The 15,841-nt window shown below is 32.9% G+C and overlaps 1 protein-coding gene and 3 non-coding genes across 4 annotated transcripts in view; 1 reads left to right on the forward strand and 3 right to left on the reverse strand.

Annotated features, from left to right (window-relative positions):
- Positions 1–15,841, forward strand: part of LOC126814200 (rotatin) — a 31,366-nt gene that overhangs the window by 1,181 nt on the left and 14,344 nt on the right. The window contains exons 5-25 of the mRNA XM_050539199.2: positions 850–997; positions 2,601–2,856; positions 3,048–3,212; positions 3,582–3,794; positions 4,230–4,342; positions 4,620–4,746; positions 5,522–5,647; positions 5,825–5,941; positions 6,313–6,446; positions 6,664–6,832; positions 7,415–7,514; positions 9,015–9,109; positions 9,319–9,439; positions 10,061–10,208; positions 10,722–10,922; positions 11,096–11,317; positions 13,285–13,509; positions 13,961–14,032; positions 14,559–14,693; positions 15,133–15,208; positions 15,661–15,789. Of these exons, the coding sequence (XP_050395156.2) occupies positions 850–997; positions 2,601–2,856; positions 3,048–3,212; positions 3,582–3,794; positions 4,230–4,342; positions 4,620–4,746; positions 5,522–5,647; positions 5,825–5,941; positions 6,313–6,446; positions 6,664–6,832; positions 7,415–7,514; positions 9,015–9,109; positions 9,319–9,439; positions 10,061–10,208; positions 10,722–10,922; positions 11,096–11,317; positions 13,285–13,509; positions 13,961–14,032; positions 14,559–14,693; positions 15,133–15,208; positions 15,661–15,789 (3,092 nt within the window). The remainder of the gene's footprint in view (positions 1–849; positions 998–2,600; positions 2,857–3,047; positions 3,213–3,581; positions 3,795–4,229; positions 4,343–4,619; positions 4,747–5,521; positions 5,648–5,824; positions 5,942–6,312; positions 6,447–6,663; positions 6,833–7,414; positions 7,515–9,014; positions 9,110–9,318; positions 9,440–10,060; positions 10,209–10,721; positions 10,923–11,095; positions 11,318–13,284; positions 13,510–13,960; positions 14,033–14,558; positions 14,694–15,132; positions 15,209–15,660; positions 15,790–15,841) is intronic.
- Positions 11,370–11,442, reverse strand: Trnat-ugu (transfer RNA threonine (anticodon UGU)). Its single transcript has one exon. It is a non-coding gene; the product is annotated as a tRNA-Thr (tRNA).
- Positions 12,314–12,386, reverse strand: Trnat-ugu (transfer RNA threonine (anticodon UGU)). The gene has a single exon. It is a non-coding gene; the product is annotated as a tRNA-Thr (tRNA).
- Trnat-ugu (transfer RNA threonine (anticodon UGU)) lies at positions 12,463–12,535 on the reverse strand. Its single transcript has one exon. It is a non-coding gene; the product is annotated as a tRNA-Thr (tRNA).

The following is a 15,841-nucleotide window of genomic DNA, read 5'->3' on the forward strand; positions in this document are numbered from 1 at the left end:
CTGTGGCTCAGTGAGTAAGGACTAAAGGAGCTGGCTAGGAGTTTCAGGTTCAATTCCAATATTATCAGAGAAACTTCTGTTTCCGTGTGATGTAAAAGAACCCATGACAGTTGAAATTCATAGCATATGCCTATCTTCCTTAGCCTGAATTGTGCAGAAAAGTAGAATATTAACCCCATTTCATTTCATTTCCTTCTCTGTTCATGGTTCGATGCAGCCATATTTCTAACAATTTTGACATAATACCATATTTAATCTTATTTAGAGATGTAATAGGGTGTAAAATCCCACCAGTCATTTTTTTTAATGTGAGCGATCGCTCTCGAGCACCTGCCGTGCACCTCAATATGAAACCTGGAATGACCCCTTTACATGTAGTTGTTGATCATCAGAACCATTTCCCATACACGCAACTAATCACTCTCCTTAATTTCTAAATCACTCTTCTTATTGAAACTGGGAGAGCTTTTTTAGGGGAATGATTTTTTCAATTTGTTCATTAAGGGGAGCTTGTTCCGGCTCTCCTCTAAAATACAAACAACAACGTCTTTCCTACGTATGTTTCTTTATAAACCGCGCTTTAGGACATTTAGGGCGTGTGTTAGCGAATGTGGGCCAGATTGGCTCTGATTGGGCCATGTCTGGCTCAGATATGCCATATCCGGCCCAATCATTTTGCCAGATGTTGCCAGATATGGGCTGTGTCTGTGCCAAATATGGCGTGTTGTCTGGGATGGTTCTTTATAAACCACGCTTTAGGACATTAACAAATTTGATCTATCAAATTTGATCTATGTTTATGCATATGAGGAGCAACCCAAATTATGTGATCTTTGTTTTCTTTCCCAGATTTTTCCTCTGCATCACCAACTTCATATTCTATTGGAGAAGGATCCAACCAATCAGGAAACTCAACAGATTCTAGACCATCAGTTCTTGGGTGGAATGATACACGCCATCGTGGTGATGGTAGAGATGGAGACACATCTTCTAGCAGGTACAAAATTATTTTATTATCTTGACTTAGTTCTAGGAAGTTTAGTACCATTACTTCAAATTGTGATGAAGAGAACACAAGCTTGGATTGGTGTAAATTACACAAGTTTCCGAAAATTAGCCACCAATCAATCAAATTGTCAGACACATTTGTTCAAGCACAATTTCTATTTTGTCTGTGGGTTTTTTAGGTAGGATTGTCTGATCAACCCAAATATTTTTTTTTACTGATTTTACATTTTATTTATATAATTGGTGGGTTCGGTGATCGAATGGTTTAACGTGTGCTTGTTAGATCACAAGGTCTGTCATTGGGTCAAGTGAGGTGGTTTTGATTATCCGCTTGTAAGTGACAAGGAGTAGGGTCATCTGTCCAACCTAATGGGTTTTCTCTGGGTCCTCCGGTTTCCTCCCAAAACTAAAGACCCCTGAGTGCAAGCGAATTATTGAAATTAAAATGTAACTACAGTGGACTCTGTCACATCCGATCTCTGATCACTCCGGATTGCTGTGACATCCGGTATGATTTTCATGTCCCGATTTATTTCCTTATTACTTCAGCCAAAAAATCGCTGGTAAATCCGAATTCTGTATGTTCCGGATTCCGAAATCAATCAGCCGTCCCGTCACATAATTTCCATTGAATCGACACCGTATAATCCGTACTTCAAACGGTGGGTTTGAGGCATCCAATTATCGGTGAGATTAAAACACAATGGGTGTGAAGCCAGAAAAAATTAACAAGTAATCACCAATCAATTATCGGTGAGATTAAAACTCGCAAGAGCCGATCTGTGTTGATTACTTTGATCGGTAAAGCAGTTAACCCGAGATGTTTTAAGGGAGTGGACAAGATCAACCTGCCAGTCAATTGGTCGGCCAGTCGCAAAGCTTGGATGACAGGTGCCGTTTACTTTGATTGGCTTGAAAAACTGGACATAGAACGACAGATTATAAATGAACACGTAACAGAGTGGACAACTGACTGAAGACGGGGACGATGAAGCATATACATTAACGACAGACTTGACCTATTCAAAATTCCTACGCATGCTCAACGACATTAAACACTTCGCACAGATTAAGGACGAAAAGATGATCGCAACAATTCATTTGTTAGAAGATGTTGCCCAGGACTCCACCTTACGATATGCTTCCGGTAATCTTAAGCAAACTACTTTAAACGAGTACATGCATTGATATTTATAAATATATTGTACGCATGCATTGATATTACATGTAAACGATTTTATGAATATATTGTACGCATGCATTGTTATTGTTAATTATTTAATATAATAAAATTTTGAAAGTACAGAAAAGTTTATCATTTATAAAGGGAATAGCATTCTGGTGATTCGAAGCTACAATATAAAAATACTTCCGATTTTCGAAGTTACAGTATTTCCGGTTTTGGAGAAAGCTCGGTATTCCGAAACGCTGTGTGATCCGAATCATTGTAACGATCCTGTACGATGTCGGATGTGACAGAGTCCACTGTATATGTTAGTATCTAGTGGATATAAGACCCTGTTTCTCTCGCTCTCTCTATTTATATAATTTCTTTTCCTAAACTATGTTTGTATAATCCATCTTTTATTCAGGGCATCAAGTTTAGTGCTGGACGGTGAAAGATCTAGAGAAGAAACAGATTTTAACGATTGTTCATCATTACAACATCATCAAATATATATCCCACAATTCTGTTTGAATACCATGTTAAAATCACTGCCATTATTACAAACCAAAGATGAAACAACGGCTGTAAAGATTTTCAATCTCTTACATCAAGTAGTCGCTATATTTACAGAAATTATGGGTGATATTTGGTCCGACAGCAGTGAAATGACCCGTGATACTGTAAGTATTTACTCATGGCAACTGGTCCAACACTGTCTTAAAAATAAAATTTAAATAAAAAAATGTAGCTTTTATGTGTATATAAACTATCGATCCATTAAGCACGAACCAAAATTTTATTCGTCCATTTTGCTTTCTGATAGACCTGTCTATATATTATATGTGTAGTTATATATTCTCTCTAATTTCAGATGGATAAACTACAGGATTGTCTGGTTAATATTTCTACATTATTGGAATTTCACGGTCATCAAGAATCTCGATCTAACGAAGCAGATATTACTCGTCATAGATTGATATACATCGGTGTTTGTCATCTCTTTGTTAAAATAATTATACTGATACCACGGAATAAGGTAGACATCTTTATAGTCTTTTGTACTCTTTTCAAATACGAAAGCTGCAATGCCTTCTTGAGTTCTGATTCGCTAACCGTGGGGTCTCAGGTTTGCCCCCTTTGTTTCTCCGACGTGGTTCCCCCTTGTCAGTGGTGCAGAATAGAGGGCCTGGCAAGAAACCACATCTAGTCCCTCTGATGTTGCAAAAAACGAGGTCTCATGTACACATTGGCACGCATGTTAAAGAATCCTTGACTGTTTGGACAAAATTTCACTCATGGCACACTTCATGGCATATGCTTGTCTTCATTGGCCCAGTCGGTGCAGAAAAGTAGGACGTTAAATTTCATTTTATTTCTTTTAAAACTATTGGTTGTTTTTTTTCAGTGTGTTAGTATTGTACCGGAACGATTGATTGTTTCTATATGTAGAGTTGTATTTGATGAAAGTCTTGCTGGTAGTTATGGTTATATTAGAACTACTTTATTACCATATCTACAAGAACTAGATACACAGTCTCATCACAAATATTACTCTGCATCTAGAATTTGTCAAGCTATGAAGAAAACCTGTCAATTTGCACAGGCTGTTAAAAATGGGGTAAGAATAAAGTATCTGCTTATTATTTTTGGATGAGGAACTGGAACTTCAGCCCTACTCATCTTGTTGTTCTTGAGGGCGACATAAGCGTAAAGCTCTGCCAATTTAAGTACAATCAATGTGAAACTTGCCATGCTTGTTCCTTTGACAATTGTGCATGGATTGACAGATTTTGATATTTGATATTTCGTTACAACACAATTCCAAGATGGCTGTGATGACGTCACACTTAGTTCCTTGTTCATAGTACGCCCATACTTTCTTATCCAGTTCTGTAAATCTAGAGCATATATTGAAGAAATTGAGCCTTACATATTTTCTCCTCTGGAACACAAAAACACCTAAATTGTTATTGTTATTATAATTTTGATAAAGTTTCAAGCATGATAGAAGTGTGTCAGATTTAAAACTAAATTCATTGAACTTTAATTCAAGGGTCATTTACCAGAAGATATTATAACCATGGCAACAGATGCCTTACCCAGCATGCCATATCACCAGTATTTACCAATGATTACTGAGTTCATCAAATTTGTAGCCAATCATGTGTAAGTTTACATTCAATTTCTGATATGATTTTTAAAAGATAAAAAAGCAATATGGCTAGGATGTTAGTTACATGTCTGAGAGTACGACTATATCCCATGAAATTATTAAAATAGACAATTATGTGGTTGATAACTACCAGTTCTATATACTTTTATATTGCACAGAATATTTTAGTTTTAAAATTAAATTGGAGTTATGGTGGTGCAATTGTCTTCATGGGGCAGTTGTCTATCTCCCATAAGACTATTTTTATTTTATTGTTTTATTTTATTACAGAGGAAGTCGTTTACTACCAGATAAAAATATTTTATCCTCAGCAAGGAAATTGATACTAAGATTTTTATCTCATCCATTAAATAATGTTCGACAATTTACATATAAGGCAATACTACATCACATACAGGTAATCTTACTTAATATATTTCTATAATATGTCAGTGTTACATACAAATATTAGGATCTTAAAAAACATAAGCCAGATGGTTTGAACCTAAGAAATAAAGTGTTTTTAAGCTCATAAACTTAATAACTCTCTTTCAAATCTGGTATCTATAGAAATGTTAGTTCTTATTATAATTTTTTATTTCATATGATCTTCTGTTTTGTCCCAAGTCTACATCATATACATGGGTCAAGTATTCCAAGAGATGAATTTTGAAAAACATTTAAGGAAAATGGCTGAGGCACTAGTAACGGAAGGCAGATGGAAATTTAGAAATTCAATCATTCTTTTTATTTATTTGACATTTTTAATTAAAGATACAGTATGGGAGAGTAGATAAAGAGCTGGCAGTTCTCACTATAATAGTTAAAAACTAGATAAAGTAAAGGCAATTTACTGAAAATTTCAGTCAAATTGATCCACTAGTCTTGATCATCATTAAGTCGGTATGATAAAAAACGTAGTCTCGATTATCTATTTCATGATTAAATCATGAATGAAAGTTGAGCAGCAAATGGGATCATAATCCAGTAAATATCGCAAGCTAGCGATGGCATCAAGAGTTGTTTATGGTCTGGATAAGTTAATTGATGTCTAATTGATAATTTAGATAACATTTCAGGCCTAAAAGACCTGCAATAGGCAGATTTAGCTCTTGTATAATGCATGTTTAAGTTTGTTTTACATGAAAGAGATAATATTAGATGTATAATAATAATGTTGATTATAATTTTAGGCAGTGTTGAATGTAAAAGAAGCTGCTGACCCTCGATCACGTTCCTGTTTACAAGCTTGTTTTCTTCTAGATTCAGATATCTTGTATGAGCTGGTTGTATTTGGTCTAAATGATTCAGAAAAAGAGGTAAGGTCCTGAAATTTGTTTTAAAAGTAGTCTTAATATAAATATTGTTTCAATAATGAATTTTAATTTAAATCAAGTTTGGTTACATCATTGATGAAAATGTAATTCACATGTCTTTATCTCATAAATTTTCTGGTTTTGAAACATGCTTGATGAGATTACTTTTACTGGTTTTAGATATCTGTGGTGTGTACTGAACTAATACATCATGTATTAAACAGTAGATATTTGATGATAGAAGATATGTGGCCGACATTAATACAGGCTTTATATAGATCATTTCCTGTAATACAGGTAAACATTAATACAGGCTTTATAAACATCATTATTCCTTTCATACAAGTCAATAAAAAATATATAATTCTACCCTTAGGATATGTATTCAAATTGTTGACATTATGAATTAATCCTGGATTTAGTTTGTTTATTTCTTTGCTTGGGCGTATTTCATGAAGTGTGTGTAAAGTTACAAACACTTGTTCGTAAGTCTTACTTGTGCTTTATGAAACAGAACAATAATCACATATTGAAAATACAAGTCAGAGCTTGTATATAATACATTAATTTGTTGCGTATAATAATTTCTTGTTTTACAGCATTCATAAACTGGTGTTGTGTTAAATGATTTTATGAGGTATTAGTAAGATAATATGTCTATTTTTCAGTCTTATTGTGATATGTCCACTAAGCTTGGTCAGAAGATATGGTCAATGTTAGATCCTAAATCAAGTACAGAATTAATATCTTTACAAGATAAATTGCGAGGATGTCTTCGACTTCTCTTTTCTCATGATCTACAGTAAGTTTCATTGTTGGGTACATTGATATTAGTTGCTTTAAATAAGAACAGATAATGACATACATGCCTAAATTTCTTTAGGAGGGCTTCATCAGTGTGTATTTCATGTATGGCCTGTTTGTAAGAAATGGAAATTGTTGAAATAATTCTTCCTGATGGTTGTAGTCTAAATGAGAGAATCCTCTCCATTGTTTTGTCTTTGTGTTGATAATTTCAGAGTACGTACCAGAGTCCTGGAGAGAATTTCATGGTTTTTAGCGAATGAAGAAGAAAGTGATAAAAAGATACCAGTATTCTCTGATCTGGATGTTAATAATTTATGTGATACGTTGATTGTCAAGAATGTACGTAATGTGGAAGAGGATATTGGTCGTTCTGTCTTTCAGGTTAGTGAATGTTTTTGTATATAAATCTGTAGCATATGTAGCCATTCAGTGTTATAAGCTTATATCTGTAACTAATCCTACGCTTATTGGAAAAATGTTCAGAAATCTGCTTGTTAGATTATTTATTAATGACAAGCTAGAATTTAATACTCATCTATACTGTTTATAAATAAAGGGTATAGAGATTGATCATTACAAAACCAGCAATACTATATACCGGAAAACACCGGAAAACTACCAGAAAACACCATGTTATACTGAATACCGGAAAACACCGGAAAATACACCAGAAAACACCCTAAATAGGTAACCCGGAGCCCGGTTCTCTGTGTGCGGGGGGTTAGGTTAGGTTTTTCTGGTGTTTTCCAGAAGACTAGAGTTAGGGTTAGGTTTTTCCGGTGTTTTCCAGAGGACCAGGCTCCGGGTTACCTATTTAGGTTTTTTTCTGGTATTTAGTGTTTTCCAGTATTCAGTATAACATGGTGTTTTCCAGTAGTTTTCTCGTGTTTTCCACTTGTTTTCCAGTGTTTTCCAGTATATAGTATAGCCCTTACAAAACAGTAAATCTGATTGCTTTTCTAGATGGATAGTTTAAAACAAGTCTATGATATATTTAATGGTTCATCAGTTGATCCTACAGTAAAGAAATCTGCTGCTGAACAATTAGCTATTATGTTACATGGTTTGTATTTGACCTTTGATATTTTTTTGTTTTCTTGTACATAAAATACATTTGACTGTTTACATTTTTTATCCACATTTTCATTTATAGATATATTGTTAAAAGTTTGATGCAAGATTTTGCGCAATGTGATTGAAATTAGACTGTATTTTCGTTTAGGTAGTTTATTCAATTTTGCGGTTCCAAAATGCTCGGGTAGAGATCAGCTCACATCATTTTATTATACCGCCATAAGTGTCTGGAACGATTTACCGAATGATATTAAGTCTTTAGATTCACTTCACAGCTTTAAAGCTGCAGCCAAGAAGTATTTATTGTTAATACAATGTTAATCTGTGATACTACAAGCTTGATAATCTACTATTAATAAAATTAATTGATGTATAACATGCAGACATAAATATATTTTATTATTTGTGATACAAATTGCATGTTTATTAAATTTTGCCTCCCAATGATGACCTGACGCGACCTTGGCAACTTTGGACCCCATTAAAATAAGCAACGGATGTTATATACATAGGCGTACGAGCTGGGGGGGCGTCCGCCCCCTCATTTTGGGCACCAAATGCTGGGAAAATTTGGGCACACAATTGTATTTTGTAAAAGTTGTATAAAAAAAGATATTGTGTTCTTGAATGTGTCCAATTTAACAGCAAATTTATTATTATTATGTAACATACTAAGAAGCTAACTACATTTTTTTGCGCACCAACCACCATTGCCCCCCCAGTCAAAAATTTCCCTGTACGCCTATGGTTATATACATCAGGCTTTATGGGCTATCCTAAGTAAAGGTCTTTTCATGACACCATACCTATCATATTTCTCTATGCTTGTCTCATTTGGCATCACACTTTACAATGTAGCACATAGTTCTTATTTTCATATACATATCTGTATTTATTGTTGTCACTTTCCCAGTCGTGCAATGCGACACTAGTTCTTATTATAATAAATTAATTTATTGTCATGTTGTAACCTTTACTTGAAGAATAAATAAATAAATAAATAAATAAATAGGTTATTCAACTTGTCACTCTGTAAACGTCGGCTATGACAGTATAATAGTACATTTGACCTTGATCAGAAAGCATTTCTAATGGCTGTATATATATAGTGTAAATATTTCTTAAGATATCACAGAATTTTCTGTATCTCAATTTTGATTGGTAGGTTGTTCTGGAGTCAACCAATCACGACCTGGGCATTATAGAACAGCCTTATATAAAGTAATGTCATTAAGCCAAGATAAAATGGAATAAACAACAGAAAAATAGAAGAACAATCCTGGACATAAGGCACCTGTTACCGACTTTGTCAAGTATAAATTATCACACAACGTATACCAGCCAGGACATATAAGGCACCGGTCATATTTCATATTTTGTGCCCATCCAATAAGGTACAAAGTCTGTGACAGGTGCCTTATGCCAAGGCTTTCGAAACAAATCATTTTGTGGATCAGTTAGATAATAACAAGCTGTGTTTGATTTACAGATACAAATCTTCATACAGCATTCCGTGAAACTGGTGGTTTAGAAGTTATATTAGATATATTAAGAAAGGGTGTTTATAAAACTACTGATGCTCAGGTATTTGTGGTACTGTTTTCTTTTTACTTTTATGAATATAAGATATGATTCCATGAATTCAATTTACAAGTATATCCCCAAGATATAGAAAATCTCCTCTCCAGAGGATTTTATGAGGGAAAAGATGAACAAATGAAATTCATATTTCTACTATAAGTTTCAGTTTGCTGTGAAAGATGTAATAATGATTGTTATTTGCATATTTATAGACTGGAGTACCTAATTATTTACCTGCCTGTATTTCTATACTACGTTATATACTACATCATGATTATAATCTACGTCATAATCTAGCTCATGATCCACAGATATACTACACTTTACTCCGAGGTACTATTATTTTCATTTAATTTATACTTTATACTTTATTTGATTTATACTTTACTTTGAGGTAGTTTAATACTCATTTAATTTACACTTTACTCCAAAGTATTATTTTATTCATTCAATTTAACTCTTTACTCTGAAGTAGTATTTTATTCATTTAATTTATCTCTTTACTCCAAGGTAGTATTTTATTCTTTTGATTTACCTCTTTACTCCGAGGTAGTACTGTATTCATTTAATTTACCTTTTTACTCTGTGGTAGTATTTTATTCATTTAATTTATCTCTTTACCCTGAGGTAGTATTATATTAATTTAATTTACCTCTTTACTCTGAGCCATTCTGAGGTAGTTTTTTATTCATTTAACTATGTGCATCACTACTTTATATGAATAAAAGCAAATTTATTATATTTCAAATTTTAAAAAAAATTCTGATAATAATTATGGAAAATAAATGAAAGTATTAGAAAAACCCAGGTTATTGCAAACATCTTTATTATAAATTGTCAGTCATAATGATACAAACTAATGTTAAGTCTCAATAATGTTGCATAATTATTCTTTTTCATAATAATTTTGTTTCTTTATTATCTAAATGATTACTCAATTTAATATATTTCTAGTTGCTCTTCTGTATATGAATGATGATAAAACCCATTATGACATCAGCCATATTTTAACCTTATTATTATTTGATGAGACTTCAAAGTTTGATGTCGGTAATTCTAAATCAGGAACAACCTTCACCTTGCCTGCTGTAGTTGCTAAAAGGTATTTCATTATTAAAATTATTTCTGCTAATATTAATTTGTTCTCTTAAAACACAAAAATAGAGCAATTCATTGTTTTTAAAAATATGATTAGAATGCCTTTGATGTTAATTCTGGATTGTCGAACTATTGATTCTAGTCAAATAAGTTTTATTTTAGATTGGCCGGGGTTTTTTTTTGTATTTTGTCAAGGATCACTTTACTAAATGACATCTCAGAAACATCACATTTCAGGGTTTATACATGCTGTTTATAGGAATTTACTTTCATTACTACCATACGTATTCTTGTGTTATATAATTAAAATTTAGCTGAATACAAACAAATTGATTTACAGGCAGTACATAATTGTCTCTATATTACAGACTAACGTATATATATGTTAGTTCATACTATTGTTGTCAATGGCCATATAAGAATATATTTTATATCATTTTAAAACACAGATAAAAAAAACTGTAAGCTATGTACTTGTCTTCTCACTTTAAATTGAAATTATTTATTTTAATTTTAGATATAAACTGCCATTTAAACCTTCTTGTCATCATGATATTAGTCCTCATGCTGTGACCATTACACCTGACCCTGACCCATTGACATCTGGTGAGGCTATGGAAATGTTAAGAATTTCATGGAATCTGTCTTGGAATGATGGAATGGAACAACTTTTAGATTTGATTAAACTTGACAAAAAACAGACAGATGCTTCCCAAGAGTAAGTTATTGACTTTATTTTTAAACCAAGAAGTAATTCGATACACTTTTTTACATATGGATATACTACTTCTGAATTTATTAACATGCGACGTTTCGATAAGTGTCTTTAATTTGTGAAATCTACTTCTATATGTCTTATAAGGATTATATATTAAAAACTCTTTATTTTAGATTTTCATCAACACTAAAACTGACCAGCGTAGATCGTTATATACTAGAAACATCATGTCTTAAATCACGACTACAGAATGGTGTGTTTGCGATATCAAATGGGACATCTCACCGAGCTGTTATTGTGGCACTGGACCGTCTGTTAACCTATATAACAATAGGTCATGGATCATCTTCTGTGGAAATTTTACATGAGATGGAATGGTGGACAGTTTTAACAAGGTAATTTTACCATAATCAAATGTAATGAAAAGCATTTTTCAAAATTCTCCGAAGCCCCCAGGGAGGATTGAACTCCCGACCCCTGGTTTACAAGACCAGTGCTCTAGCCACTGAGCTATGGAGGCTTGTGATATAGGAATATGAAGTAATGTTCTTACTGTCAGCAGGTGTTATGGATCTAGAATCTATACAACATGCTTATGTACATTGTAACATATTCATATATTCATATATACAAAGTATATGATATGCAAATTTAATACTTAAACATACATTATGCAAGAGCTAAATCTGCCTACTGCAGGTCTTTCTTTAAGCCTGAAATATTATCTAAATTAGACATTTATTAACAAAACAAGACTATAATCGACTCTCGGTGGCATCGGATACTCAAGATTGTAATTAGATTAGAATGGTTCTCCATTTAAAGATTTAATTTAAAAATGGGAAAACAAGACTAAGTCTCGAATATACCAGAGCCCCGGTTACTACAATGCACACATCTTGTCAAAACTACAAACAGCGTTAACTTGGCTCAGAATGAAGTAATTTGAATGAAATTTTCAATATTTCCATTTTACATTATCTATTTTTGAGCTAATGTAGCAATGGTCAGCTCTTTATCTAAATCTTACATAGTGTATCTTTAAAAAACAACTCTATTTTTAAAGTTTTATCAAAGATATGCTTAAGAGTAAGACAGTTTATCCATTCATTTCTGTATATTGTTTTTGTTTTTAATATTAAAATAGTTATTACAGTCAAAAACTAAAGAAAAGAAAAAGAAAAATGGATTTTTTTTTTTTGTCAGTTTTATTTGAATTAAAGGTCCATCAGGAATAGTGTGAATATTTAAGCCCCTGTATTTGTCAATAGAAACAAAGTGAGGACTCGATGTTTGTCAAGATGAATTTGATGATATTTGCAATGCATATAATCTGGAAAACTACCTATATTTATCCCATCTTGCATTCAGTGGCTTTAAAACTTAACTGAAGCCCCCAGGGAGGATTGAACTCCCGACCCCTGGTTTACAAGACCAGTGCTCTAGCCACTGAGCTATGGAGGCTTGTGAATTCAAAGCAAATTGTTTGAACCAATCTAATACTGTTCTTTAAACTAAATTTATTTGTGAAAAAGGAGATAGCCTTCAGGGAGGATCGAACTCCCGACCCCTGGTTTACAAGACCAGTGCTCTAGCCACTGAGCTATGAAGGCTTGTGTCAAAGAAAAAGAATAAGAAATAGTCAAGTGTAAAAATGTAACAGCTGTCATTATAGATTTTTTATTTTGTTCAATAATTAGCCTAGTGCCACACCCTTGTTATAAATCTTATATTTAACTTAGTATTGATTTATTGATAAAATCTGTGTATCCTCCACTAGATATTAAAAAATAAAGTCAGTGTATTGAAAAAAATCTGTGTATACCCTAATAGATATTATATAATGAAAGTCAATATATTGATAAAACTTGTTTATACCAAAATATTTATCTATACTAATGTTTGTGACTGTTATTTGTCTATCTGTCTGTTCAGAGTTGGCGGCTACACTAGGGCTGTCCCGAGGCTGAAATTTGGTGTATTTGGGTGGCTCGGACCGGGAAGTAACATGGGCTAGGTGGCATTGGCCTACCGGTTCTGGTTTTCGGAGTTATAGGAACAACCCGTGCAGCGCCGGGTCATAGTCAATATATTTATAAAACCTGTGTATATACATCAATAGATATTGAATAATACAAGTCAGTATATTAATAAAACCTCAATAGATATTAAATGATAATTGATTATTTAACTTATAGATGACAGCATTGGTTCAATTTTAGAATCTTGATTAAAAAATCTTTAATAATATTTTTCACTTTCATTTCTAAATTCTCTTCCAGGAACCTAGAATATTTTTAAGCTTTTTAAATGTAAATAAAGTTTTTAACTGGTTGTAAAATATTCTTCATTTCTGTTGTAGATTTCTAGAAGTGACCCCATCATCTGCAGCTGATGAAGAATTATTGTTTAAAATCTTGGATTTCATCACCTTTCTATTAAAACTAACCAATCATATACCAGATAACATTTTACAATGGATTGGAGAAAGATTATATCAAGCATCAGGTCCTCTCATTGGTTTACTGAGTAGGTCTTCAGCCAGTGATTCGTCAAATATAGAAGAACAAGTAGTGCAAATGAGACGGTAAATGATTTAATAATACTATCGTTAGGGAAACAACCAATAATGACCATAAAGAATATCTAGTAATTAATAAAAGAATATCTAGTGATTAATAAAAGAATATATAGTAATTAATAAAAGAATATATGGTAATTAATAAAAAAAAAAGAATATATATAGTAATTAATAAAAGAATATAAAATTAAAAAGGAATATTATATAGTAATTAATAAAAGAATATAATATAGTAATTAATAAAAAAAAAGAATATAAAGTAATTAATAAAAGAATATTGAATAATTAATAAAAGAATATAGTAAAAGAATATCTAGTATAAGTAATAAAAGAAGTAATATGTAAGAAATTCAATAGATAACTGTGAAATCAGTTCATTTTTAGGTTTATGGATGAAATATTGCATTGAATAGAAAATAATATCTTATCTAGTATGTGAATGATGTTTTGTTTTCAGATTATTAGATAAAACTTTACTTCGGTTCATCTCAGTATTTAATAGTAAACTTCCATATCAACTCACTAGAAGGTTAGTATTCAAAATGAAATGTAGATGATTTTGAATAGAATATTGTTTAGGGAAGTGAAATAAAATATAATCTACTAACTACCTGTAGATTTTTTTCAAGATTTTATGGGGAGGTTTGTAGCAGATTTGTCTAATGTGTGAGCTTCAGATCATAAGGTCTGTCATTGAGTCATCAAGTAGTGTGTTTTCAATCCCACACTTGTACATGACAAGGAATAAGGTCACCTGCCTAACCTCATGAGTTTTCTCTGGGTCCTCCAGTTTCCTCCTATTGCTAATGACCCCCTACTCGGAAGCAAATTAGTGAAACAGAATTGAACTGTATGTTAGTCCTAAAATGACCTAGTTTATCCTAAGTGGATATTAAACTCCATTTCACTCTCTCTCTCTCTCTCTCTCTCTCTCTCTCTCTCTCTCTCTCTCTCAAGATTTTATAAAATCTTGTAATTGTGATAACCATTTTGAATGTTGATTAACATCATGTTCTGATTCTGAATCATGTTACTTGTATGTAAATTTATTTCAGATTGAGTCTACATCAGATGCGAGGTGATTTAGTAAAGGAATTATTTCAAAGACTCAATGTCACTGATGCACCTCATTTTTACAATCTAGCATCTTTAGAAGGAACACTAACTTCTCTTATGCATGTCACAGCAAGGCAAGTATGTTTCTTTATCTTGTTAAAGTCGCAGGTGACGATCATACATTTTTTTCACAATATAAAATTTTTCATGGTTGAATCCATACTAATTGATTATTTGACTTTTAATTAGGAAAAGAAAACCAAAATATCAGTGATAGATGATCTCCCCACTAGGATTCAATCGGATTAGAAGGAGGCCAATCAAAACCTTTTACCCAACACTTATTATAGGTGATGCTGGCTTGTTAATATCATCTGCAGAGTATGCTGTACTGAATGTCAACCAATTTTCAATTCATTATATCTTTATAAATACTGAAAGGAATTGAAACATTTCTTTACTGATCTTCAATTTTCACTGTATTGTAGTTTTCTAGGGATTCAAAATCCCTCAAATTGCAATGAGCGGCTTTAGATATTTTGTAATCAATAAGTACATGTTTGTATATTTTAGACCAGGCTGGAGTGAAGAATGTTCAAGTTTAGATCCACATAATCTAACAGCTCAAGTATTAAACTGTCTTTTAGAGGTAGGTAGGATCACGTGGCTAAGTGGGTAAGACGCTGGCTCACTAGCCTGGAGGTCGTGTGTTCAATCGCTGCATTGGCCGAGAAAGTTCATCCAGATTTTCTGGCGTGGTTTCCCCTTGTCAGTAATGCAGGACGGAGGGCCTGGCGAGGACAGCTGTCTAGTCGTTCAGATGGGACGAAAAACTGAGGTCCCGTGTACATATTGGCGTGCACGTAAAAGATCCCTTGGCAGTTGGAATTTGATATAAGAGTAGGCTGTAGCGCCGCTGCCCGGGCAAAATTTCCCTCATAGCACACTGTATGGCGTATGCCCTCATTAGCCCAGTTTAGGAGCAGAACAGTAGGACGTTAAACCCCATTTCATTTCATGATATAGAATATATGTTACTTGTGTATAATTGATTAATATAATGCATTAGAATGTAACAGCCTGTTAATTATGCTTATCTAGGTGGTATCGGCTTTCCATATTGGTCGAGGAGGAACCCTCATGTCTTACATGGGAAAGGGAGTTACTAAAGCAGCAACTCTTTGTCTTCGTCACCTAGCCTTTGAGATGCCTAAAATATCTGAAAAAGATGTAAGTCAACTTAAGGTTCTTGTTTTGTAAAATTAATTCAAATTTATTGGTT

Source organism: Patella vulgata, chromosome 3 (assembly GCF_932274485.2).
Source record: "Patella vulgata chromosome 3, xgPatVulg1.2, whole genome shotgun sequence".
NCBI classification, from domain to species: Eukaryota; Metazoa; Mollusca; class Gastropoda; family Patellidae; genus Patella; species Patella vulgata.